Source organism: Mycteria americana, chromosome Z, assembly GCF_035582795.1.
Source record: "Mycteria americana isolate JAX WOST 10 ecotype Jacksonville Zoo and Gardens chromosome Z, USCA_MyAme_1.0, whole genome shotgun sequence".
Taxonomy (NCBI): domain Eukaryota; kingdom Metazoa; phylum Chordata; class Aves; order Ciconiiformes; family Ciconiidae; genus Mycteria; species Mycteria americana.
In genome coordinates, this window is record NC_134396.1 from 31,037,226 (window position 1) to 31,065,123 (window position 27,898).

Here is a 27,898-nt window from a genome sequence, read left to right on the forward strand (position 1 = left end):
TTTAATGCAAACTTCTGGTAGGGCAAAGACAAATTGGGGGGTGGGGGCACAGGAAAGAACAAGAGAAATCCCTCTATACACAGTGTATCAAAAAGAGCACTTCAGTGGAACAGAGGTTTTGTACAATTTCAACAGTGCACTGACTTCTCATCCTTAATTTTTAGATTGAAAAAGAAAGAAAAGCCAAGCAAAATCCCCCATTTTTACAGTTACTTTCTCCCATTCAGTAATGATCAGCCACAATGAGCGTGTTCACCTATGCTGTTGCCCTCCTATTGCTAAAGCAGTCTGTTTTATCTTGGTCTTAATTAAAAAAGAAAAAAAGAAGCAAAAGTAATTCCATCACAGGAGAACTGGGAAAGCCTTGGTTTTTTTTCTTTAAGCCACAATTACATGTCGCTTCAGTCATAGTCAAATTTTCCTTCTTTCCCATGGGGATTCCAGTAGTGTCTCAGTGCATCTGTTGCTAGCATTAGAGCATTCAAGTCTTTTTCCTCCACCTAGCTGCTTATTTTCATGAAGCTTGCATGAATTTAATCCTCTTTGAATCAGATTCAGACAAATTTGTCAAAGCTTCTGAAGCTAAGGTTGGTGGGTGGACACACAGAACATTTAAACTTACCACAAGAAAGTTTGTTTACATAGAAAACCAGACTGGCAAAAGGTGTGATTAAGTATTCCTTACAACAGGAAAACTAATACCTATGAATCCCTTCCACTGAAAAAACAGCAGAAGATTTTACTTTTATTGTCTAAGCTGTCTTTGAAAAGGTTGTTTGATACAATGTCAAGTCATGGAACATTCCAGTTCAAAGTTTGGATGTTTCAGGAAGTTTTGACTGTGTAAGAGAAAAAAAAACCCAGAACCCCTCAAAGCCTGCCAAAATTTCAAGTGGTCAGCACCAAAAAACAGCAATGCAAAGGTAAGGCAAACAAACAATTGAAAAATATACAGAAAAGCAGAAAGAAGAGGAAAGAGAAGGCAGAAGTCCATACTACATAACACATCTTACAGAAAGGAGGTACAGAATAGATAAAGAAAAACAAGAATTAGATTTCATATAGATTATTTTCCTAAGCTCAAACATATCAGAAGAATTCAGCAATCCTCCTTATATAACCCGCAGTATCTTGGCATTGTTCTAAAGACAGAGAGGTGAAGTAGCCCTTTATGACTCATGGGATTTTGTTTGGGTTTGTGACTGGAAGCCATAAGACCTGCTGAAAGATACACTGGAAAGAGACTTTCTGTCATATCTTGAAACTCCTGTTTAAAACATTTCCAGAAGCACCTATAAAGGCATTAACCTCCTTCAGCTCTCTGCAATTGTAAAAGCAATGTCAGCTGAGACAACAGTCATACTGCTCAGAACATTCAGATTTGTCATGTTTAATTTAATTCATCAGTACTTATTAGGAAAACTTTACCTCGAGGGGGAAAAAAATCTATTATCACTTCTGCTATAAAAATAATCCCTGATATAATATGTAAGTATTACATTTTCTAAGATAAAGCAAATAAAGCCTTTCAAAGAAGTGTATTTGGACTCTAAATTGAGTATATATTCTAGTGGAAAACAGACCTTTTAGGTACTAAAATATCTCTGCACCAAATATAAACCTACTTGAGGAGGAGTGGAAAATCTTTGAAAATTTTAAAAGAAGCAATAAATTGTCAATTCTGTTCTCTTACTAAATGAATACTTGACATTGCTTATGACAGAACCACTTGACTGAGAAACAGCTTCATAGAACAGAAACCAGCTGTCTTCTGACAAACAAGAAGCCTACATTTGCCGAATAGCATGTCACATTTGTCCATTTCTTCCTTTTTACTTCCCTTTTTTAGATAAAGTTCCTTTTGTGCTGAAAAATACAGGCGTTTTCCCCTCCCCACTACTCCTTGGGTAACACCTTGAGTTTCCTTTTAATTCTTCAAGGACTGACAAATAACTTGGTGAAAAAAAATCAGCTAGCGGTCTGGAAAAACACTCCTAATAAGCTGTATGTTTATGACTGCTGCTCAGTCTCTCTTTTTGCTTTAATCACAAGTCCCTAAATGCTGCTCTGCATTATCTACCAATTAGTTGTGCTAATTCTGATCTGTACCAAGCCAGGTCTACATAAACCCTCCTCACATGATACAGCCTCTGGAGCTGTCTCCGGCTCAGCAAGTCACCTCTGTCTGCTTAACCATATTGGCAGCACTTCCTCGCTTCCTACCACGAGTGCTGAGCACCCTCAACAAGAGATGGTGCTGAGCTCCTTTCTCATATAAAATGCCATTTCCCTCTCCTTGGCAATGATTACAGTAATGGTTGATAGAAACAGAGTGCAATTGCAAAAAAACGAAGTTAAAGATATGGTGTGTGTTTCAAGGTATCCAAAAGTATAACTGCTCTCTTTTTAATGAGGCAAATAATGGCATCTGTCTTCTCACTGATATGGGCACATACTGCTCGTTAGCATTAATAGGAGTCAAGGAGCTGTACAGATACCATATTATTACTATGCACACAGAATTATCTCCATTACTCTAAACCAGAGATTTCTGACTAGTTACAAGGAAATTTGTGTACTCACTACTTTGTGCCTGGACACTTCGAAGGAGGAGGAAAAAGCGTGATGAAGAAACTGCCAAACTGTAATTCTATTAAATAACTTCAAGCAGAATGTCATAGTCAATTACACATTTAAAGACTGAAAGCAGGCTCACATTTGTAAACAAATCATTCATTCAGGCTTTGTTTCAAAGACTGCTCCAGGCTTTTTGTTTCTCAGAGACAAATGGCAAAGTGATGAGGCCTGCATCACAACATTTTGTAATACTCAAAAGCAGAACTCCAGCAAGAAAAATCCAAGACATCTACAACTCAATGCATCATTGTACCATGGGTTTTTTGGTGTTTTTATTTCCCTGCCAGCTTTTCTCATGGGAGGACTGAAGTTCCTCCAATGTACCATAAAAACATAAATAAAACTTCAGCTGGATATATTATTTAGTGCCATGAAGAAGGAAGGACCTCCCTGCACTGATGCAGAAAGCAGACGTGGATACAAAACCGCAAGTGCCCAGAATCATCTTGGGGAAATTAGTTTAATACTGAGCATGCTTAGCAGCTTTCTTAAATCCTAAAAGAAAGCTGCTAGCTATGACAGAGAAGCTAATCCTCGTGAATCGTAAATACTGAGATTGTGACATGAACCAGTACTTGGTCAGGAGAAAAAATTACCACCGAGCCCCAGCTGAAGAGGATACACCCAGACCAGCAAGGATGTTAGCTGGTCAGCCCCCATGGCAGATCTGCTGGCTATGGGGCAAAGTCTTTTGTTTTGGCACAAGACATGGAGAGAGCCAGACATCTATGAATGCTGGTGCAACATCTGCTGTGTTAGAGAACGTGTCCTGTTGTGCTGATGAATTGAAAGTATGCAAACCTGGACTGTAGACCCTACCAATCTGATTTTGTAAGATAAGGATGGGCAGGGTAATCACATCACTGACAGCATGTACTACTTTTTAGGTTATTTCATTGACTGAAGTGCAACTGGAGAGTAAACAAATCTAAACATACAATCGAAGTGTAGATCGGCTAAAAACCTTATTTATTTTAGAATTATTTTGGAATACTTTTACAGGAAAATATCATGGACTTACTCATAGCTTTTCTCTACAATTAATTTATGGAGAGTAAAGAGTATTTGAGAATTTTCATTTGCAGTAAATCTGAGCTCTTTATCCAGACAGCTCTGCAGTTCTCCTTTGCTAACTGATGCTAATACAAAGTAATTATGTAGTTTTATTTGAGCAAATTAAAAAAACCCAGTACTCTATAACCTTATTTCTAGCAAAGCTAAAACTTGGTAAAAGATCATGGAATACTGAAGTCCTACACTTAACTTTGTCACAAACTGGACAAGACTGACAGAAGTTGAATTGAAGGAGCTCTATTTCTACTAATGTGTATTCATTAGTAATTTTATTTCCTAAAGCTTGTGTAGATGTATTTTGGGACAACTGTGACGGTTCTGTAATTAAAACTTCATCTTTGTTACACCCCAAACCAGACCTCATTCCAAATTTTTATAGCAAAACATCAGACCTATGGAAGATGCCACATCAGTGAGATTTATTTCAACTTAATGAAAATGGAACCTGCAAATACCACTTTGTTCAAGTAACTCTGCAAGTCATTTTACTTCTTATGAAAATGCAGTTGGTCAAATTTTAATAGGAGGTAAAATCTTACTGCCTCAAGATTGCTTTTAAAATAAATTGATCTTTTTGGACAACATACAGTTTAAAATAAAGAACTACATGTCAGCACATGAGTAAGCTTATGAAATGTATATAGACGCTGTGTAGTCCACAATTCCAAATTATTCCAAACAAAATTAAAGATACTTGAGTTTACAGGGGCTACCCTTCTTGACAAAAACAGATACAGAAATGGCTATTCTGCAGTACAACACATGGTAAAGAGATCCGCAAGCAGGCAAGACGACACAACACAGCACACTTCAGGTGTACAAGGTAGAGTACAGGCACACACACAGCTAATCTCCCAGCAAGACTTACTGGCATAAGCATGGTATTGGACAGTCATGGCTAAAGGACATCCAAACACAACTCAATGCCCAGTTTAGTTTTGGAGCATGACAAAAATTTCAAAGTATACTATAACATTTTTGCTGTGTTTATGCTTTCTATTTTGTGACCCCATTCATAATACATATAATAACAAATACATAACAAATCCTATGGGCTTATAGCACCCTTCCTTCACTGGAGAGGCTCAAGACTGAGCTACAGGGACACTTGCCCCTTCTGCTTTTTCTTTCACTGAGCCCCTTTCTATTGCACACATTGTCAGAGTTAGCAAAATGGTGGGGAATCCTCTACCACATATACAGCCTTTACCTGCTAGAATAGAGCATAGGTTGATCACGTTGATAATGCTCATCTACATTCAAAGAAGAAGAAGAAATTGTGGTGGCCAAGGAAGCTGCTTCAAACAGAGATGGAGTGCTCGGCACTAGATCTGGCCGGTGGCGTGAACCTAGCACTGCATACACAAAAATAAAGAACAACATCAACAAATTTCATTTCAAATCGAATCCAAGAACCTTTATGCAACTGCATGGAGTCACATAGTGTTCTCAACAGCTTCTTGAAGCTTCTTAATATGTTTGAATTGATGAGATTGTAATATTCATCTGCCCACACCCACGCTCTTTTGCATTACAGGCGAATTTCAGCTGCTAGCCAGTACATTCAGCAGAATACAGAGCAACCTCAAAGTCAAATATTAAACAGTGGTATGAATAACTGATGAATTCTTCCAGGTTCTGGGACTGGTCTCACACTACCAGGGCCCAGTTTTCAGATGGGATTAGGCAGCTGGTTCTCCTTTGAGCCTGACTACAGGTGAGCTCTGAAATGGGCAAAGTCTGTATCTCTTCAAAAAGACTCTGAGAACAATGAACTGAGCTTCAAAACACTTCATGTGACATGTTTGTTTAAAAGTCAGTGAAAAGAATAGCACTGGCTCTGGCCTTAATCCGCTACCTGGGCTGGATAAATTTTTTTAGGATCCCCTGAAAGCCAAAAAATTAACATCATACTATAATCTTGATTCTGACTTCCTCTTGCTCCAGAAGGTCCATTCTGCCAAATATGACTTAACAACTCTCTCCATGAGAACAACCTGACTCTGAAGTTTTGAAAGATCAGCCAGATTGGAAGCTTTCTAGTTATAGGGCTTCTAGAGTTTATACTAAATTCCTTTAAACACACTGTTTAGACTGTTCATTTGAAAGACATTACCTTCTTCATCAAGGCTGGCATAGCTTTGTCCTTCAGCAAGAATGCCATGCTTTTCATCATTCCACTCCTGGCTAACTGCACACACTATTTCTTGTGATGTCGCCTTTAGGGCTGTGATGGAATTGCACCGTTTCTTTGAAGGTGAAGACTTTAAAGCTGCATTACCAAATGAACATAGGTGTTGAATGATGCCATCTAATCTCCCTGCACATCTTTAACAGCATATAGAAAAGCAAGCTATCTATAAAGCTAGAGTTTCTGAATACAAAGAACACATCCAGATACAAATCCACTAGAGCCAAAGGCATCGTTATTTCATCTATGAGTGAAGTACTTTTGTCTTTTTCTGGGGTTTTTTATGGCTCATAGGACAAAAAAAATCAAGTCAGTTAACCAACTTTGACATCAGTAAGTTACAAATCTCCTATGGAGTATCAACCCATGTAATCAGAGACAGAATGATACAGAAAAAAACAGAAGACAAGAAAACTGAAAAGACATTTTGAGTATTCTGAGAGGTTAGGATCATTGCCTTGAGCTGTGAACTACTGCTATATCATGATGTATGTGCTACTGCAGAATTTCCACTTCCATGACATGTGTCAAACATCTTCTTTGGGTAAAATAAACACTTCCAAAATGCTGATGTTTGGTACACTCATGTATGAGCACCTCCTTTATAATTCTTACCAGGGCCTGCCTACTTACAATGGCATTTTGGATACAACTCTAGGATCTGACCACTGCCACTACTACTGAACCATGACCTCCATTTTAGTTCTTCTCCAGAAGGATGCCAGCCAGTTCATTTAGTGTTTTTCAGTTGCCAGCTGCTGACCTCCATGCATTGGCTGCAAGGTTACTTCAGATGCACTGCAATAGTTCATATTGTGATCTACTACAAAATTCAAATTAAAAGCATCAAAGCCACTTGGCTAAAGACTGAAGAGAATCAGGTGCATAGCTCCAGGATATTGTTAAAAAATAACATAGTAGATAGCTGCTGAGCTAGCCTCTGCCCAAGGCTGAATCTGCTTATTATGTTTTTATTGTTACTTACGGAGGCTTGTTCTGTGCACTAGGGGAAAAAGTACACATTCAGAACAGGGCTTAAGAGTTTAAACTGGAATGTCTAACTCGCAGTTTAGAAACAATGTTCCTGAAGGCAGGAACACTCACTATTCTTTATTTTATGAAAGAATTATAATGCATTTGAACTATTAGTCTGTATAAAAGTAGATTAATAGCCTCATATGCACAGCAGATCCATAAGAGTGCGATATTAAGACAGGTTAATAGCCTGAAAAAATGAGACAGACAAATTAAGATTAGAGAGAAAATTAGGCATGATGTCCTTAATTGCACAGTGTAGTTTTCAAATACAGAATGGGTTGTGTCTTGTGCTGACATAAATCTAGCAGTCAGAGTTAGAAAGAACTGAAAAAGAGACTCAAATGTTCAGGAAACGTATGTGGCTGCATGAGACATTTATCTTGCCCAACAGACAGAAGTATCAAGTTGTCTACTCCTTACTCTCTATCAATGCAGAGGAGTTCATTTGAGTATTGTCTCAGACAACACGGCTCCCACCAGTTCTCTGGTAAAATTATTGCAGGGTTTCAGAGATCTGAGTCTCAGGAGGCTCGTTCCTCCTTTCAGCTGAATTTTGCTTAGTATTTTGTCGTACTACATCAGGTTCTGTTATTTTTATATTAATCATCCTTTTCTGAAGGATTTAACATTTAACATCTTAAGTTGTTAATTTGTGCTAGTATTTGTAGTCATTCTTGTTTCATTTAATCTCATTTAGTTCTGTCCTTCATTTGTATCTTGTTTTACCTCTATCCATATAGACTTGTTTCTTACTCCAGATAACTAATGACAATGTTAAGAGACCAGCGTAACACTGGTCAAAAAGGTATTTACAAAACACCTTCTATCAGTTTGATACAATGCCATATGCTCAATACTCCTGTAGTATTTGAGCCAAGTGTCCATTCCACATTTTGACATTCAACTCCAAACCAAATACAGTTCCAGGAGAAGGATTATCAAACTGCTAACTAGGATGCATTTTAGAGTATAAGTTCCTCTATAAACTACATAGTTCTAGCCAGTCAATTTCTATTTGTCAAGAACTCTGCTTTACAAAAAGCCTTGAAACTCACAAAACACTGTTTCCTAGAGGCTAAGCAAAACCAACCCTTCTCTTACTGAAAAAAAAAAAAAAAAGGCAATTTCGCACCTCCACACATTTAAAAAATAATTTGGCAGTAAAGCAGTAAGTTAGTATGGATGCATACTATTTAAACCAGCTGATCTGTATGTCTTATAATAAGGTTTTATACCACTTGCCGTAATTGTTGAAAAAAGACATCATTGCTCAGATAACCAGAACAGCTTTTCCCCAAAGAGCAGCCTGGGCCACAGTGAACCCCAAGCAATCATTTTTGCCTTGCTGGTATATTTATCAGGTCTTCCCTACAACCTTCCTCACTGCACACACACTGAATGCATCTCAGCAGTTGTCACCATCCTTCTCTGCACCTGTGATGCTTCAGACTGGATTTCCTTTCAGTAGCATGACCAACTCACAGACGAATTATCCATCAATTCATTATTTGTAAGACTCTCCAAAAGTCTTATTTTCCTGAATAGCTGTCACAAAATATCATGCATATAGGGAATCACTAATTAAGGTTAATTCAAATCCTCTCTTTTTCTTCTAAAGTCTCCTCCACTCTACTTAAAATACCCTTTTTTTTTTTTTTAGTTCAGCGACTCTCAGCTTTCTCCTTTCATCAGTCTATCCCATTCTTTTTCTTCTGATTTAGTAATTTCACGAAGTACATATTACCTACACTTCTGATTTCTTGTTGCTCTTAGTTATCAGTTTTCCCTCTTCTTTCTTGCTCTTTTGGACCTAATCACATTATGTTGTTCTAATCTGCCATGTCTCTAACATTGGTTTTCATGGACAGGGTCAGAGTTTCACAAGCTCACTCCAAATAATTTGATTCTTTCCAAAAACAATTCGATAGTGGTCTTCAGAAAATTGATATTATCTTTAGACAAAATGCAAAGTAACAAAGGCCAGTACAGTCTGAAAAATACTGGCTTCCATTGGTAGAAATTTTAGTGAAAATAGAACCTGATCTGAACTTTTTATGGAAGAAGCCTGTAAGAAGATAAGTCTCTAAAGTTTCTCTTTTTTTTTTTTTTTTTAATTGTGCAATAAGAATATACTTATCACACCTGGAGGAACTATAATTGAAGGTAGATATGAACATATGAACTTATGTTCAAGGTGTGTATTCTTGAATGATAGTTAATTTTCCCCTGTTAATTTTCAAAATCAGGCTAAATGCAGCAAGTCTGAAAATAAATCTGCTCCTTAATACTTGCAAATTCTGTTGGTTTGCTTCATAGCTGTACCCAGATTATGATAAAATATCTGTACTGCTCACTCTATGGGACTACAGTAACTTTAATTTGTTCTTTTCAGTTTGGAATCAAGAAACAAAATGTTATAGCTATTTCTCCAATATTTTTGCTGAAATCTAACATCATATGCCTACATAGTAGTTACTGCAGTGTTTGGACTCTTTGGAAGGTACAGTGCACTGGTTTTGGCTGGGACAGAGTTAATTTTCTTCGTAGTAGCTCTATAATGCTATATCTTGGATTTGTGACAAGAACAGTGTTTATAGCACACCAAGGCTTCAGTCACTGCTGAGCATTGCTTATACAGCGTCAAGGCCTTCTCACCCCACCCCACCAGTAAGGAGGCTGGGGGTGGGCAAGAAGTTGTGAGGGGACACAGCTGGGACAGCTGACCCCAACTGACCAGAGGGATATCCCAAACCATACGACATCATGCTGTGCAATAAAAGATGGGATAAACAGGAGCAAAGGGGAAACATCCATGGTTATGGCATTTGTCTTCCCAAGTAACCATTACGCATGATGAATCCCTGCTTTCCTGGAGATGGCTTAACACCTGCCTGCTGATGGGTAGTGAATGAATTCCTTATTTTGCTTTGGTTGCATACACAACTTTTGCTTTCCCTATTAAACTGTCTTTTTCTCAGCCCAAGAGTTTTCTCATTTTTACCCTTCCGATTCTCTCCCCCATCCCACCAGGGGAACAGTGAGTGATCGTCTGTGTGGGGCTCAGCTGCCCACTGGGGTTAAACCACAACACAGAGGAAGAACTCACCTATGTAGGATGAATTTACCCTCCATCCCCAATGCCTTAAGATGATCTACAGTTTCAGGGTCTACTTTAAGTTATAGGAATCAATTCACTTTATTTGAGAGAAATTACAATCAATAGTTAAATTATTGCTGCAAGACTTAAACGTAAGCCTTTGGACAACTCTCAGTAGCAATGTTCCTCTGTATTGACGGTAGGTTTCTCTTGGCTGTTTTCTTTCCCTGTGTATTGGGTTTGTGTGGCAAGCTTTTGGTAGTGGGTGGGGCTACAGTGGTGGCTTCTGTGAGAAGCTGCTAGAAGCCTCCCCCATGTCTGACAGAGCCAGTTCCAGCCAGCTCCAAGACAGACCTGCCACTGGCCAAGGCTGAGCCCATCAGCAACAGTGGCATCGCCTCTGTGATAACATATTTAAGAAAGGAGAAAAACTGCTGCACAACCATAACCAGAAGAGAGGAGTGAGAATATGTAAGAGAAACAGCCCTGCAGACACCAAGGTCAGTGAAGAAGGAGGGGAGGAGGTGCTCCAGGCACCGGAGCAGAGATTCCCTGGCAGCCCCTGGTGAAGACCATGGTGAGGCAGGCTGTCCCCCTGCAGCCCATGGAGGTCCACAGTGGAGCAGATATCCACCTGCAGCCCATGGTGGACTAGCCCACACTGGAGCAGTTGGATGTCCCTGAAGGAAGCTGTGGCTCCGTGGAGAGCCTGTGCTGGAGCAGGCTCCTGGCAGGACCTGTGACCCTGTGGAGAGAGGAGCCCACCCTGGAGCAGGTTTTCCGGCAGGACTGCACCCCGTGGAAGGGACCCGTGCTGGAGCAGTTCGTGAAGAACTGCAGCCTGTGGGAAGGACCCATGTTGGAGAAGTTTGTGGAGGAGTCTCCGTGGGAGGAACCCCATGCTGGAGCAGGGGAAGAGAGTGAGGAGGAAGGAGCGGCAGAAACAACGAGTGATGAACTGACCACAGCTCCCATTCCCCATCCCCCCGCGCCACTCGGAGGGATGAGGTAGAGAAATCAGAGTGAAGTTGAGCCCAGGAAGAAGGGAGGGCTGGGGGGGGAAGGTGTTTTAGGATTTAGTTTTACTTCTTATTACCCTACTCTGATTTTATTGGTAATAACTTAAATTAATTTCCCCAAGTCAAGTCTGTTTTGCCTGTGATTGGTAATTGGTGAGTGATCTCCTTGTCCTTATCTTGACCCAAGAGCCTTTTGTTATATTTTTCTCCCCCTGTTCAGTTGAGGAGGGGGAGTGATAGAGCAGCGTGGTGGGCACCTGGCAGCCAGCCAGGGTCAACCCACCACACCCTGTAAGTAGCTAACAGTGATATGTATCTTACCCTTGAGAATGAATTAAAAGATTAAGGAAGGAGAAACGGTGGGGAAAACTAGAAACAGGTGATAGTGACAAAGACAAAAGACTTTATTAATATCCAACTTCTGATTTTTTTTCCTTGATAAAGCACAGAAGAAATCCATATCAAAGGGAAGAATGCCTATCTTTTCAAACATGCTGGAGGTGGTATGTAAACAATCTTTACTTTTGCAAATTAAATCAATTAAAATCAATGGGGGTATTCCTACAAATAACAGATGCAAGACTGGACACATCATTAGATCATGAAATTTATCTTTATATCAATGCTAATATAAGGGAACCTGGTTTACCTTCAGATGCCCCTGATGTGACAAAAAATACATAGCAAATAATTCTCTGTAATTTCATTATTAGAGTACAATCCCATTAGCTCGACTGAAGAAACTCAACTTCTGTCAATGTAAGCACTACATGATGTTGAATAAAGGATTCTTTTATTGCCAAGACAGGAGCGTTATAAAGGAATGATTATAAAAATATCTAAAAGAGTAAAAGTCACAACTTTCTTACCTTGAACTTTCTTGAAAACTCTTGTACTCATAAACTTTAAAAATCTATCTGCATAAAAACTTGGTCGGTGAACTGAAACAGTGTCCTACAAGATTGCAAAAGGTCTCAGTCACATTTTCCATAAGTAAATCACAAGTAATTTGTCAAGAAAGAAGCTGGACACTCCAGGTAAACTATATCATACATTTCAGGCATACTCAAAATAAGTGAATCCTAACAAGTTTTTCCCTTTTAAAGGTTAATTCTTCAATAACTTTTCTTTAAGTATTAATTTATGAAATTATGAGTTATGAATTATACAGCCATGTTCTGCAAAATCTTCCTAGCATTTGAAATGCTTTTTTCACATTATGTACATTTTTCAGTTACACATTCATCAATGTCCTGCTAAGTGGCCATTGTCTTGTGTAAATTATAAGGACAAGCTGATCATTTTAGTTGCTTTTTGAAAGATCAACAAATAAAATCAGAGCATGTATTGGGAAATGGACCTAAAAGACTTCAGCAACAGCCCAAACTATGTGGTGATGGTAGACTACAAATATACCGGAGCTAGCTCTTTCCTGGTCAACATTAAGGCAAAGTTCCATTAGCTAAAATATCAGCAGTTAAAAAAAAATACTAAAATCTACTTACCCCATCATAAACAAGAGCTTTCCAAGAATGTTCCAGCTTCTTCATTAATCTAAGCATACAAAACAAAATCAGAACTGCTTTATAAAATTTCCATATTTGTAGGTAATTTCAGAATAGCTTACTCAGTAAGAACTTGAAATTCAACTTACCTATAAGACTGGAGAATATCAATAATACCCATAAATAGAAGCAGCTTTTCTCCTTTATGGCTTTTAGCTGGAATACCTCCCATTCTGAGAGAAATAACAAAAACATAGTTGATTATCTTTTAAGACAGCTCTGATCATCAGTTAGCAGGTGAGCTGCACCTATTTGCAAACCCAAAGAAATAGCACAGCATTAAAGCTAGATGCCACAGTGCAAAAGTCGGTCAAATGTTAAGTCACTTAGCATACAACTGATTTTAAATAGCAAACCTGAAATCTCTGGGATCCAGTGGTAAATATCCATTATAAACAAAGAGTATTTTAGGATAACTTTTAGATAGAATTGGAAATATTTAGATGATCTGAAAACTGGAAAAAAGTATACATCAGTTTATTACTGAGGAAAATAAATAATTTTGCCTAGCTAAAGGAGAATTTTGTCACATTATTGATCACATGTAACAAAAGTGTACAGAGCTTGCACATTACTCCAAATATGAAAAGGTTGTTTGGTATATTTTTCACTAAAGATTAAGTATGTGCTTTTCCAAAATTTCTTTACAGACAGATTAATGACATAAAAAGTAACAGTATCAAGCTGAGAAGCCTGACTGCCTGGATCTCCACTTGGTTCAGAGTATTTTCTCAGCCACGACCTTAAAGAACAAGGTGTTCATCCTAAGACCCTCTCTTCCTACTCCACCACCTAGAAAAAAGGGTCCATTGTTTTTAGAACCAGAAACTGAAATCCAATATTCAGTTTGTCAGCTTCTGTTGACATTGATGGACCCAATACAAAACCAGAAGAAAAAGAGATTGAAGATGCAACACATGCAATACCTCCAAATCGTTTTTAAGTTTGAGAAACAATACACACCTGAAACAGCTACCAAATACATAGTTGAGAGTATATTCCCCATTCTGCCACTAAGGCACAGTAGTCCCTTCCCCCAACAAAACAGGGCTAACATCTACTCAACCTTTTTTTTTTATTAGGGGGGGCGGGGGGGGGGGGCGAGGAACGTTTTTTTATTACTGTAGGCACAAAGGAAACCATGTAAGAACAAGTGGAGTTTAAATTACTGTAAAACCCTGTTACCGTAAATTCCAACTCAATTAACTGGTCAGACATTCAGAAGTGTTAAGTGGTTCACAAAACTGTATTCTGTCAGCTCTTCCTGGAAGCTACGACTGTAAATTCAATCCAGTACAAGCAGCAGTTATTGCTGCTGGGTATCCATTCTCATCCTCATGCTTGTATGGCCTTACAATAAACCACAGCAGAAGACTGACTCAGGGGTGGTCTTTGTAAGACCGAGGCTTATTTTCATCCGCCTCAAGTGAGGTTTGCGACACTACTAGTTCTATCAATACGAGAGGAGATAGGGCAAGGGGCCAAGGAAGGACTCAACCACTGCAGCAGGCTTTCAGCAGCGGTACTACACTGCTCAGGATCTGGGCAGCACTACATTAGCGCAAGTGATGTGGGAGCCCAAGGTGGGTTTCCATGCATAATAACCACAGGGACTTTCTTGGATGACCTATATAATCAGCTTTGGCTTTTAGTTAAAAACCGAAACCAAAACAAAACCAAAAACCACCAACCCCCAAAACTGCCAGTGCAACACCTCTGCCACCATAGAAGAGCATTCACCATCTTCTGTGTGAATGTGAGTAATGCTGTAAAAACTGAGTGAAATTCAGCTCTAATTTATATTCTAGAGCTCTGAACATCCAGAAACTCTCTATAAATGCTAAATACCATAATTCTCCCATTTGTTTGCTGTAGGTTTAAGCATATGTTACTATATCATTAGTTGTATTTACCTAGACAGCTCCCCTGAGAACCAGGAGAATAGTAAATCCTTAATTTGAAATTAAACCCTCATTATAATGAAGGACTGATTATATAAAATGGGAATGGTGAATAGATGCTCTCACTAACACTGAATGTATTTCAAAGGAAACAATAGAATAACTATTGTCTATATACTTAAGTTTCTACTGCAGTTTTTGCTAGACAGAAGAATAAAAGGCAAGCAGCAGTTCTTAATCTCAGGAAATATCATACATGGATATGACTGCACTTCAGCAGCTGATGATACAGTTCTGTGTATTGAGTATACTACGTTGAAATTAAAATAACCACTGTAGGAATATCCATTTCAATGTTAATAAATAGTTTTTGCTTATGCCTCATCAGGCTGCTTACAGTTAAAATTAGATTATACCTGGGACTCTTGTAATAGCTCTCATAACATCTCTTGTGCATATGTAAGTCACTCTGAAATAACCAAATTTGCTATCATGTATTTAAAGATGATCAATCTACTAATCAACGTTTTAATTTCCTGCTCTGCAGCAAATCCTGATGGTTCAGCTTTTGGGGGGGAAAAAAAAAAAAAGGCTTAATCTTTCAATTCCTAAAATGCTGTGTACTCTTGAGTGTTTTGCCTCTTAATACCAAGTGGCACAGACTGAAGAAACAGAACATGCAAGTTTTAATAGTAACCTTAAGAGCAGGTTATGGCACTTACGTGTTTGTTGTCTGTGTGGTGATGGAGTCCCCTGACTTCCCAGGGCCCTGTATAGACTCCATGGCTGTGGAATAGAGAACTTTCTGCCCTCCCGGACGTTTTGCATCTGATGCGCTCTGGGAACTCTCTCCCTCTTTTTCCTTCATGTTACTGTTCAATATGTGGATTCCCAGTAGCAGACTGTAATCCATGATCTTAAAACTTTCTAGAACCTATCAACAAAGAAGATATAGCTGTACTGAAACAAAAAAAAGACTACATACAATATGAATTACACAGCAGCATTTTGAAAACCTAAGTAAAAAATAGGCCTTCAAAGCACAAGTTTCTTTTATTAGGAAAATGTGTGAAATTATAATTAAACAAAAATCTTTCACTACCCCACAGAAGTAAAAGTGCTAGTTATCTAATTAGCTCAATGCTCTTGTTATAAGTGAGAAAGACACATAGCTGAAATGTAACCCGCTGTTATTTTGTAGCCAAGGAAGGTATGCCAGTCAGCATCTTTTTTATTTATAGCAAATAATCAGTTAATAATTCCACCATATCCTTATGAACTACAGACATTTTTAAAGTCACCTCTAATGTATGTTCCAGAATTTACTGAGCATTTTTGCCTAGACTACTCTCTACCTCCCTGCCACTTCCTGTCTATAACTGTGAAAGCATTCTTGGAGAACTTTCAAATGTCAAAAAAAGCATTTGCTACCACCCTCTCATTAAGAGCTGATGGGATTGGGGTACAAAAATAACGCATCTCTCTTTATTAGGCTAAACAGGGCCTATCTAAACTGCAAAGGCAGTTTTATTTCTGAAGCATGGCTTAACCAGACAGCCTTTTCTTCTAGCTCTACCAACCATTTTTGTCTCTGTCAGTAGGCAAGTTCCCTTTCTTCTTTCATGCACATGTACTGTCATAAGTTTCTAGTCAGTAATATCATTATGAAGCCTGGCACACAAGCCTGGCATTAAAAGGAAATACAGTTCAAGTCAATATGCAAACGTGAACTAAAACAACCTGTGATCACATCTAGTAATATAACCAAACTGTTAACAGACAGCAACTGTGTCAAATATCTTATATAATAGCAGTGCTAAGTGGAGGGAGAAAAACCAGTAGCAACCAGGAAGGATATGTTGTGCCACTCACCTCTCCTTTACCTCACGCAGCTCAGCAATGATTCATGATACATTTTGGCACACAATGCCCTTTAAGATAACGGTGTGATTTTTGGCACAGAATCAAAAGGCAATAGTACATATTTTTATGTGAACAAGAACAAAATGTGATTTTGCAGATGACAAATAACAGTAACTCCAAGTATGTCATTTTGATGAAGACTATAAAAATATAAATATTTTTACACAAAACAGTGAGACGGCTTGTGAACTCTAAGACCCAGTTTCCAAATCCAAAATGAGATTTGTTGGCAATTATCAGGAAAAGTCTAGTGGTCTGTGAAATTGTATGAGGAGGAAAAGGGAGTCTACTACCTAACACATCCCCAGAGATAGCAAGTCCCCAATGTCCAAGTATATAGGCAAAGAGGTAGGAAAGCTCTGTTCCATTGCATCTGTATTTCTTATGTACTTGTTATATTAAGTAGAAGCCAAATGTAGAATACAGCTGAATTTGTTTCAATCTCTGGCATTTATCTTCCATGAGGAACACAGTGTCTTACTTTTAGCACTATTTTAAGCATTTAAAGTGAAGAAACAAAGCATAACACACTGTAATCTAAGTGTAGAAAGACATAGCCTCATTCTGATTTCCAGACACAAAGGAGGAGTTTAGAAGACATAGTAGGTTTGATCTTGCTCAGAGTAATGCTGCACAGAGGTGGGTTAGTTCAAATGGAACAAGAAAAAGGCTGCTTACGCACAGCCCTCAGTACTCCACAGCATCCTCCGATGACAGAACTCACACAGGGTTTGAGGACACAACAAAAAGTATATTCTAAATTACCATACAAGATAATGGGATTTTACTGCACATTTTGTGGGAACGTTGGTGGCTAATAACTTCCTGTTCTATGATCATGGACTGCAAAAATAGTGCAGCTAACAGGTACAAAGGCAGAGACACTTGGTGCCAAGTAAATTCTAGCTTTTTCTTTACTACTTGCTCATTGCTACCCTTTACTTAGACTTTCTCAAAAAGAAATTACTATATAATGTATTCATTAAAAATATGTAATCAGTGGATGTTTGCTGCCAAATACTGAAAGTAGATCCTGGGTAGGCTGAAAAAAAAATAATATAATTCATCCTCTGTGAAAATACTTACCATAGTAGTACAGTCAGCAACACTGTTTATGCAAAGCCAGATTACAGCAGCTAGTCAGGCTTGGAAAAAGCATTGCCACTTTTATTTTACAGTTATAAACATAACTGCTGACAGCTCTGCCTTCAACCTGTTCTTTACCACCTTTTGAATTAGATTACATTAGACACATTATGATTTAACTGCACTAATTACATAACCTACATCTAGGATTGGATGTAGCCTCATGGAAGGCTGTGGTATAATGTGCTGCTGCTTCTTCCACAGGGACCTCTTATGTGATAAAATTAATCTTTCTGACTGCGTCAATTCACCACTGTCACTTAAACCCATACTACTTGTACCATACAAGGGACTAAAAATCTGACTATTTGTGACTTTATTCCAGGATTACTGAAAAACATCGTAAAAACAAGTAGCTATTTTGTTATTCCAGTTCATTATGAAATTGAAAAACCTGCACATCCAATGGATTAACTGCAGTACACATTTTTACAAACAGCACATAGCGTATGAACTCTAGCCCTCGTCCCCTGGACACCCTATTCACGGTCCTACTCAGAGGCAGGATTGTGCAGTCTACAAAGTGCAGTCAGGATATTGTAATATGATCTGCCCCTCTGTCTACCTACTGGTTTGATAATACAGTCCTGATTACCTCCCCTTAGAAATTTGGTAACCAAACCAGCCACTCCTCATGCAAATACACATCTAAGCATGTTTTACTCCCCTGTTTGTTTCTAAGGAAAATTCTGATAAGGAATAATTAACCAGAATAACAAGGAAGAATCTCAAACATCAGCATTCAACAAAAACTTACTTCGTGACAAACTCTTCAGTCTGTATTAAGACAGAAATTTAACTGCAGTCAGTGGGATTTCCAGCTGAATATACCTGAAGGGTTCTCACATATATATCACCATTAATATTTAAAATACCAAATCATGATTATTTTAAAATGTGTAAGTAACATTTTGCACACACAGTTGTACAAATTAATCTGGTTTGCCAAGGAAAAGTTACAGAATGCAGCACATCAAGCTATTTCTGAACATGCAGCATCCTATGAGAACACAAAAAGGCATAAGCCTTTTCCTCGGTCGAGGGTTGCTTGCAAGTAGCTTTGATGATTTTAGATGGAACTGCTTTTGAGAAGCAGCAGCAAGTTTTTGCTACAAAGGTACTAAAATGAGATCCTGATCTAATGAAAAAACACGCAAACAAATCACAGTATTAAAAGGGCTATAGTCACAGCAAAATGAGAAAGCCCTGTAAAACACCTGATGTCATGCGTGTGACATCACTAGAAATTGACATTAACTCCCAGAAATACAACCTTTGTGTATGAGAGAAATGAGATAAATTCAATCTTTACTCATGTAACCAGTCTGAAATGCACCTTGCTAGCAAAATGGCAATGGGAGATTTTGGCAAGACTATTCTTATTTGTTAGTACACAACATGATTAAGCATTGAATTTGATAATGACAAGTAAATGTTCAGTTCATTAACTCAACATTAAATTGTTAATCTTGTTTGTATTTATATATGTGTTATTTCACTAGCTACACAGACTCTGTCAACATGATGTTCTCACTTGGTCACCAAGTACTGCTTGCAAGGCCAGCTTTAGCTGCTGTGACAACTTCCAGATGGCAAGTGTCACTCATCCCCTTCTAGTCTTAAGCACTATTTTGCTTTCATACCACATAAAAATCCCAGTGAAATGGCATCAGAAAATATGTTGTTTCAGAACATGGAAAAATAACTCCTGGAATCAGATTTTCTTTTCTCTGAGCTAATTAGATGTTAAAGCATTCTGTGAATCATCTTAGACATGGTTACACTCAGCTATCTTAGCCAGTGACTAATACAGCAAAGCAAGTACTTCTGCCATGGAATTTCATTTTTATTTTAGATGCAGCCAGCCCAAGCTGTGTACTGTCTGAGAGAGAAATCTGCATTCACATTGCTAACCATGCAAAAGAACTCAAATCAGCAGGTCATTTTCATAAAAGAATCAAGGAAAACACTACTAAGAAAAATACAATTTCACAAGCTTATGAAATGCAAAAACCAAAAGGATAACCATGCAAGCAAGCATTTCCTCTCCTACAAGCATTTTGGAAAAGGGACATAGGAACTAATGTAACAGAAAGAAGACTGATTTTACACCAAATCAGTAATTACTCTCCAACATAACGAATTATCTAAAACCCCCACAAAATAAAGGAGTATCTCACAAAATAAGCATTTCTTAGAAACAAGCGTGCAAATGTCAAACGCCTAGTGATGGGTCTGGTTTAGAAACAATCTATCCCAAGAAAATAAATCACCAACCCCCCAAAGCGTATATGGAGTCACTTCCCATTTCAACAGAATTCTTGAAACAGACTGTTAACTAACACTCCTAAAAATTACAATCTAGTTTCTGATTTTCAAAGTAAAGTAAAGAGAAATTTGGAATTTCAATTGATACTACAGGAGTGATAACATATAAAGATACAAGAGATCCGCAGTATCATTCCACGTTTTCCCCATTTTCCTCAAACTACCATTTCTGACAAAGAGGCCCTTCATCTAGTATTAGCACATTCTCCACCTCCACGCCATGCCATGCCATCTATTATTTCTGCCCTATGCTGCAGTTCAATACTCCTTCAAGTTGTGCCAACACTACTGTTTTTAAGGACATGCTGTAGAATGGGTCACTAAAATTATTTGGCTTAAAGAGTCATCTCCGTAGACCTTTTGAGGTAGAAAAAAGACAAGAAAACCAACAAAAAACTCCCACTATTAAGCATTTTGAAAAACCCACTGAATAAATTCAATCGTACAAGGTCTCTGTCACAGTTGGTTCAGCACAAAACAGATACGCATTCATGCTATAAAGCTTGAGACTTTTGCAGCAACTGGCTGGCTAAAACAGCAGTGATGAAAATAATACCCAGGCCTGAAACTTAGGAGGTATGACCCTATTAGTCTTCAACTTTGAATTTCCTTGTCTTTACAGACTTTGTTAGTCAGACCATTAATGTCACTTTTAAAATGTGATTTCCTTAGAAAAGTCCATAGTGTTCTTGGACTTGGAAAAATGCAGACTCTAAAAAGCCATTCTATTCTCACTATTAAAAACATCTTGCAATTATTTTGTTGTTCTTAAAAACCGCATGACCACAATTGGATTAATTGCCATTGCTTCTGTAACAGATACTTTGCAATACATGTATCAATATATTAATTGTTCTAATGTTACTTACAAATGAAAAATGGGTAACCACATACTTTGGTTTAGAACATTCTTCAACGCTTGCATGAAATTCTTATAAATGTAGAGAGCACCCCTAATGAACTATGCCTTTTGCTTTTCCAGCAACAGGATCATTTCCAACCATTGCTACTGCATGTCTCAAAAAGGCAAAAAACAAACCAGAAACTGTAACAGTACTGCATCAAACTAAATAAAAATAATTCTGATAAAGTGCAAATTTGGAATAAATAGGCTCAATTTCAATTTAAAATTATCAGAAGGGACATCCCATAACACAAAAAGCTGAATTCTGTTGTTGGGTTTCTAATTCTACTTACAAGTCTTAGCAGCAATGCATTTTGTCCTTCATGTCTTGAAAAATTTTAAGCAATGAGAAAGAAAAAAAACCCCATGATTTGAACTCCTACTCTGACCACCAGACAAAAAATGGTGTTCACAAACTTTAATCCTCCAGACAGGGTGGAGGTATTAGCTAAATAATCCTGACAATACTCCTATGAGGCATCTAATCATTCTCTTAATTTTCTAATGCAAAAATACACTATAAAAATTAAGTGTTTTGTCACAGAGGGAACAACACCGAGTCAATCTTCACCTGTCAGGAAAGGTTTTGGTTTCCTCATCTGCAATAAGACATGCCTAAGGAAAGAGGTGAAGAAGAAAACAGTAAAGATGATTTGAATCTCACTTCTTAGTAACAGCAGTATTTACAGGGAGAAGAAACTTATTTTTGCACCCTCATGAATTTGGAAGAGATATCCCCAGCGAGAAATCATAAAACATGCATACTTTGCCTACTTGCAGATCATTAGCACTTCAATTGATAGCTCAAAAAATACTCTTCCTATTGAGACAGAAAATCTAATTACTTACTGCAAGACAAAATTCCCTAGTTTTACAGTGAGTTGCCTTGTCTGTTTCTGTAAAACAACATTTGTTAATGTAGCTTTAAATGTGACAGCTGTCACAGGATCCCTAAGGTCACCAAGTTAACCGAGAAGAACTAGTTTTGAGTTTATAGGCCAGCTCTTAAATATGCTTCATAAAAAAAAAAAGCCATCCTTAAGTAACAAATGAAGATCACTAGTGCTCTTATAAACTCTGACTCACCTTTTCCCCACTTTAAGTAGGTGGGGAAGAAATCTTAACTTCAGTTTTAGAATAACACGTCTTTGCAATTTCACTGGGGAATTTTATCCCAAATTTCAGGATGCATAAATACTGCTTGATTTGCATAGATAGTTTTTTCATCTCCGATATTTATATACATGAAAAAGTGTTATGCAAGAGGAAGGAGAAATACTGGGAATTGACAACTGACTGACAAAAAGAGGTTATCTGAGTGCATACAGGTAAACATCTTACTAAGTAGACATTAACAGCAAAGTAAAGAGCAAGAGGAATAATACTTGGAAAATTTTATTCCATTTGCCCAGTTAGTAGAGCTAACTGCATTTACATGCACTCCTCCTTTTAGCCCTTTTCAATTTTCTTTTCTCTTGGATTCAGCAGCAGATGGAAAGGGAAAAACACAACCAGGCTATTTTTAATAGAATACCCCAAATTCCTGCATATGACTAGTTGACATTCAAGAACATAGTGTATCTGTGTGAGCGTGCGAAGCAAAGATTTACATATACAGAATTCTGTAGTTATCTATTCTCCTGAAACTCATATTTCTTGTTTAAAGTTATATTAACATGCTTTGTTAGGTAACTCAATGAGAAACAGTTTGTAGAATAATATATCTGTATAACCATGACACTGCCAGTTTTAAAAGGGACTTCCTTCTTTTTTTTCTTTTAATAAAGTTACCACTTCTTCTGTACTTTAAGGGATTACAGGGAAGATATTAAGAGTGTTTTCATAATCAAATCACTGGACCATATTCTGATGAGATGTGCTGGTGTACCTTTCCTACAGTAATTTTTGACATACACCTCTATAAAACTCTATCTTCATTTTTAACACGGGATGATCAAAAGACAAACTTTGTTACTTGTGTGTTTGGACTGTGAATTCCTTGTACCAGAGAACAGGTGTCTTCCCTGTGCTTTCTGCCCAGAACAGAGGTATTTTGTATTAAACTGCTTAAGAGCTCCAGTAAAGATCAAATAAGTAATAATGGAAGCCTAGCTTTACTGTGATTCCATATCAACTATGAAAAATAAAATACTACTGTTAATTCACTTCTAGCCTTCCACATACAGAGTTGTGCTAATGTTACTTGTACCTAACACATCACTCAGTGCCATAGCTTATCCTTTGCCCCACATAAGTATTCCTCCACACAGAAACAATTTCTGCAGGATTAGGTGTTTATAATGAAATACAACAGCAGCTAAGTTTGATGTGGAGTTTAATTTTCTGCACCTTTAAGGAAAAGGAAAAAAAAAGAAATCCCCAAATGTACTTTAAACTGTCTTTAATGTCTTTACCGACTTTGTTTTTACATAGTACTTGCTTACGTGCCATAAAGCTTTTAATTCTTGGTCTCATTCATGAGCAGAGCAGTTTCTGTTAATATTTATGAGACTAATTTTATTTGGAAATTGGAGAATCTGCTCTATTCTTTAATAATTCATAATTTTATACAATGATCAGAGTAGCTAACAGCATGATTACTAAAAATAAATCACAGCCATTGAAACTACCTTCCAATACTCTCAGTATTTACCATTATACAAAATACAGGCACATTGGCTTTACAAATTAAAGCATTCTGAAGTGAATAAGGTTTCAAAGCAAAGATTTTTATGAAAGCTATTTAGGCAAGTGAAATTATTTATTTTTAGTACCATTTGCCTATAGTGTGTCCCCTGTCTTCCCACCTCTCCTCACCACCCACCCCAGTAACTATGATAGTGCCTGCTGGCAAGGACAGCATAGCTATAATAAGTCTCAGCAATAGTCTGGAATTTGAAAGCTAGTCCAAATTTTCAACTGTGTGCATTGTCTATATGACAGACTCAGGAATATTACATCTTTAAGAACACTGTAATGTTACACTCCTTGGCTTAGCTAAGGTGCAAAAAGTGCGAAATGGTCTGCTGAGCAGAGCTTTCAGACCCTGTCACCTTGAGTGTGAACATAACAAGCAGGAGATGCAGGAGCTGGAGAACGCTATCAATCTGTACCTGTCCCAAAGTAGACAATCTGGAGTGGCTACTGGAGGCACCAGCCCACGACAGATCGCCACAAGCCACTCAGCTCCATCCTCTAACCAGGTAGGTCATGCATCTCCTCATCAGAGCTGCAGGAAGGTGTGACAAATAAGAACTGATACTCCAGCAGTGGTCCACCACTGCCTTACCTGCTACTGCCTTGCCCTGGGGAGGGAGCTCTGTGTCACTGACGAGATGTTCTGTGTCAGCTGAGGAGATGTATCAGGAGGCCAGCTCAGCTAAGTAAGGAAGCCACAGCACAGCTTGAATGTGAAAAGGCAGCATACAGGATGGGGGAGGACAGACAGGCTACAAAGGAGGAATTGAGAAACACTGCCTGGGCATGTAGGGGTGGCAATTCTTGTCAAGGAAGCCAAAGCTCAGAGTTGAGACTTTCAAGGGATGTCAAGGACACAGAGAAAAGCTTCTTCTGCTATATTAGTGGTAGAAGTCTGACCAAGGAAAATGTGGGCCCATTGCTGAATGGGGCATGTGATACAGTGACAGCATACACAAATCACAGCAGGTCCCCACCGCCTTCTTTGTTGTCACCAGCAAGTTCTGCCAGGCCTCTGCACTTAGTGAGAGGGCTTAAGGAAGAGAGCTACAGCTACCAGCTGGAGATGTTTATATTAAAGAAGCAGGAAAAAACCAACATTGCTTACTGATTCTGATTGCAAATATGAACAATGAAAATATAATCCAAATTTAAGCAACACAGAAGACAATTTCTTAGTCCTGAAATATTGGCAAGAGCAAAAATTGCCTTTCTTTAATGAATTTTTAATTCCAGTGCCTATACTAACTTTCTCACTTTGGACTAAAAGGAAAAAGAGACAACAAGTTTTGAAGCCTTAAAAATCTAGGTCAGTTTTACTACTTCTCATGCTAAGTAGCCATCCACATACCATATATGCAGAAAAAAGCAGTGGCAAAGCTGATGTCCTTTTCCTGAAATGGATGGAGTATTTCTGTTCTTTCTAAAGGCAGTAGTACAAGGCAGGTAGTCAGATCCAACCTTATTTGTTGAGCAAATTCAGTTATGTGAAAGATAACAGTGGCTGCTCCCTTTGTTTTATAACAGAGACTAAGACTTATTTGAATAGAAAAAAAATGCCAGTCTAATTTTTTTTATATACATATAACATTCAGTGTGTATACATATATATACAGACACATATTATACTATAGTGTATATATATGTATTTACGTATACACACTGAATATTTAATTTTCTTCTTTTCTTTTAATAATATTAAGATTTAGCTGGGCCTTCAAGAACTCCAGATTAACTTGAGAGTTGTTAATCTAAGATTACACAATGAAAAAGCAGATGTTTCGTTCAGCACTCAAATAACAAGTAGCAAGAATTTACCCATACTTTCAAAGAACCAGTAAGAGTCCCTGTTATATGTAACAATTAAATGATTGATTTTTGTTTTTACTTTTCAGTCCAGTTCCCTCTTTTAGATTATGTTTATTATTTTCTATACAATACATCTCCCCAGGCTTTGACTGGGTAAGGAACCTTCAACAAGTGGGGGGATGCACAAAAGGGCATCCAGATCCCCAGATGTGACATACTGATGCATTCTGCATTATCACACATGGCAGGAGCTCAGGAAATGCTCATTGCAAGAGGCTACAGAAAGAACAATGTGTAGTATTAGATAAATGTCTCACACTGAATATGCAGCTGAACATTAGGTCACCCAGCTTTACAAACCAAGCACAAGGCATTGCAGACTTCTGTGATAATTAAACAAAAAGTACTATTCATGTGCAAAAACAACGCTTTCCATCTTGCACCACAGGTGGCAGCGAACAACAAACTCTGATGTTGAGGATGCCTCTTCTATGTGATGAGTTCAGTCTAGCCATTCTGCTGTTTTATTATGAAACTCTTAGGATTCCCCGCAGACAAAGCCAGTCTTTTCTTTCCTCAACCCCTGCAAATCTTGAAACTCTGAGAGACCTGAATAACTCCCCTTTTTACTACTATATATTTTCTTGCCTTTGCTACAGAAAAAATTCCGTTTTACAACAATTCTGCCTGTCCACAAGAGGGACTGATTCCATTCACCAAGGTCCTCTCAAAGGACAATGGCAGATATCCTTCTTGTTATGTGGACATTAAGCACTACCTTTCAGCTGAGGACAAAATTACTTTGCTCCAGAAGTAAGACTGCTGCCACTAGACACGCCTACCCGATTCAGTTTCCTAGCTCTTGTTAACTTACAAAGAGGCAGACTTACAGAAGCAGTACTGAGCTTCCAGCTCTAGATACAGTTTATCATATGTAACAATGGTACTGCAGGGCTATTTATCGTGCCTCAGAAAAAAATCATTAAAATCTCCACATTAATGTAAAGCAAGAACAAGAATTAAAAAAAACCCTCTACTGGGCTACTTTCCTATATTAATCTGTATTTCCTCAGATGGATCAGTGTAATCCTGGATGTACAGACAAACAGGACAGCCCTGCAGCAAAGGATGTGGGGGTTGTGCTGGATGGTAAGCTCAATATGAGTCAGCAATGGCCCTGGTGGCCAAAACGGCCAACCGTATCCTGGGGTGTGTTAAGCACAGTATAGCCAGCTGGCTGAAAGAAGTGACTGTCCCACTATACTCAGCATTGGTGCGGCCTCATCTCAAGCACTGTGTGCAGTTTTGGGCTCCACAATATAAGGAGGACACAAAAATATTAGAATGTGTCCAAAGGAGGGCAACAAAGATGGTGAAAGAACTAGGGGCATGTCTTGTGAGGAGCGGATGAGGATATTAGGTTTGTTCAGCTTAGAGAAGAGGAGACTGAGAGGCGACCTCATTGCTGTCTACAGCTTCCTCATGAGGGGGGCAGAAAGGGTGGTGCTGATCTCTGGAGCCTGGTGATAGCGTGCGAGGTAATGGCTTAAACCTGCATCGGGGAAGTTCAGATTGGATATTAGGAAAAGGTTCTTTAGTGAGAGGGTGGTCAAGCAGTGGAACAAGTTCCCCAGGAAGTGGTCCTGGCCCCAAGCCTGTGGGTGTTCAAGAAATATTTGGACAATACTCTTGGATACATGGTTTAACTTTTAGATTGCCCTGTGTGGAGTCAGGAGTTGGACTCGATGACTCTCGTGGATCCCTTCCAACTCAGGATATTCCATTCTATCATTCTATAATCTCAGATCCCAACAGCTTAACTAAAGTACAGGCTTCATCAGTGCTTTGACATCCATAGTTTTTCGTAATTAAATTGCATGGAAAAGGAATGGAGGTTAAACAACATACAGAGCAACGCCCAGCTCTCTCTTTTGCTGAGGTAAATCTAGAACAGATATGAACACAGCAGTTCAAATAGTCAATAATTTTTACTCACTCGACAATCCCGCTGTAGTGTTTTCATTAGTGCGCTGTGCGTTTCAGAGTCAAAATACAACCCTTCATGCATGTCTTGCAAGAAATCCAAGTCTTTGAATGTAGGGTTGGACTTCTCCCTCTCTTTTCTTGATGCTCTCCGTTTGTATGTGGAGCCTTTCAAGTCGTATGTGAAATGCATTTTCAAGGCTCGTGGCAAAACATTGTTCATCACAACAATTCTAATGTTAATGCCTCCTGACTGAACGCAGTACAGCCCATAAAATTTGGGTAGGAGAGTCCTTGGATTCTGGTTCAGATTCTAAAACAAAAGAGATATTGTTAAATATGTCTATTTTCAATAAACTTCCATGCTTAAGAAAGTTTTTTTTAATACCAAAGGACACTAACAAACATCAGGAAAACTGTGCATGTTTTCGTATTCAGTATAGTTTCTTTGACCAGTTGATTTTCTTTGTGGGTCTGTATTTCAGCACAAACACTGCCTTTTTGCCAGGAACTTATACAGGCCAAGAGCAGAGCAGTAACTGCATTTATGCCAGGTTTCTCTTTCTCACATCCCATGAAAGAGCAG

At 38.3% G+C, this 27,898-nt stretch overlaps 1 protein-coding gene across 1 annotated transcript in view; it reads right to left on the reverse strand.

The window, feature by feature from the left end:
- PIP5K1B (phosphatidylinositol-4-phosphate 5-kinase type 1 beta) overlaps window positions 1-27,898 on the reverse strand; it is an 84,391-nt gene that overhangs the window by 20,347 nt on the left and 36,146 nt on the right. Inside the window, 7 exon segments of the mRNA XM_075526723.1 lie at window positions 4,922-5,066; window positions 5,828-5,983; window positions 11,926-12,010; window positions 12,562-12,610; window positions 12,711-12,794; window positions 15,245-15,456; window positions 27,326-27,625. Of these exon segments, the coding sequence (XP_075382838.1) occupies window positions 4,922-5,066; window positions 5,828-5,983; window positions 11,926-12,010; window positions 12,562-12,610; window positions 12,711-12,794; window positions 15,245-15,456; window positions 27,326-27,625 (1,031 nt within the window).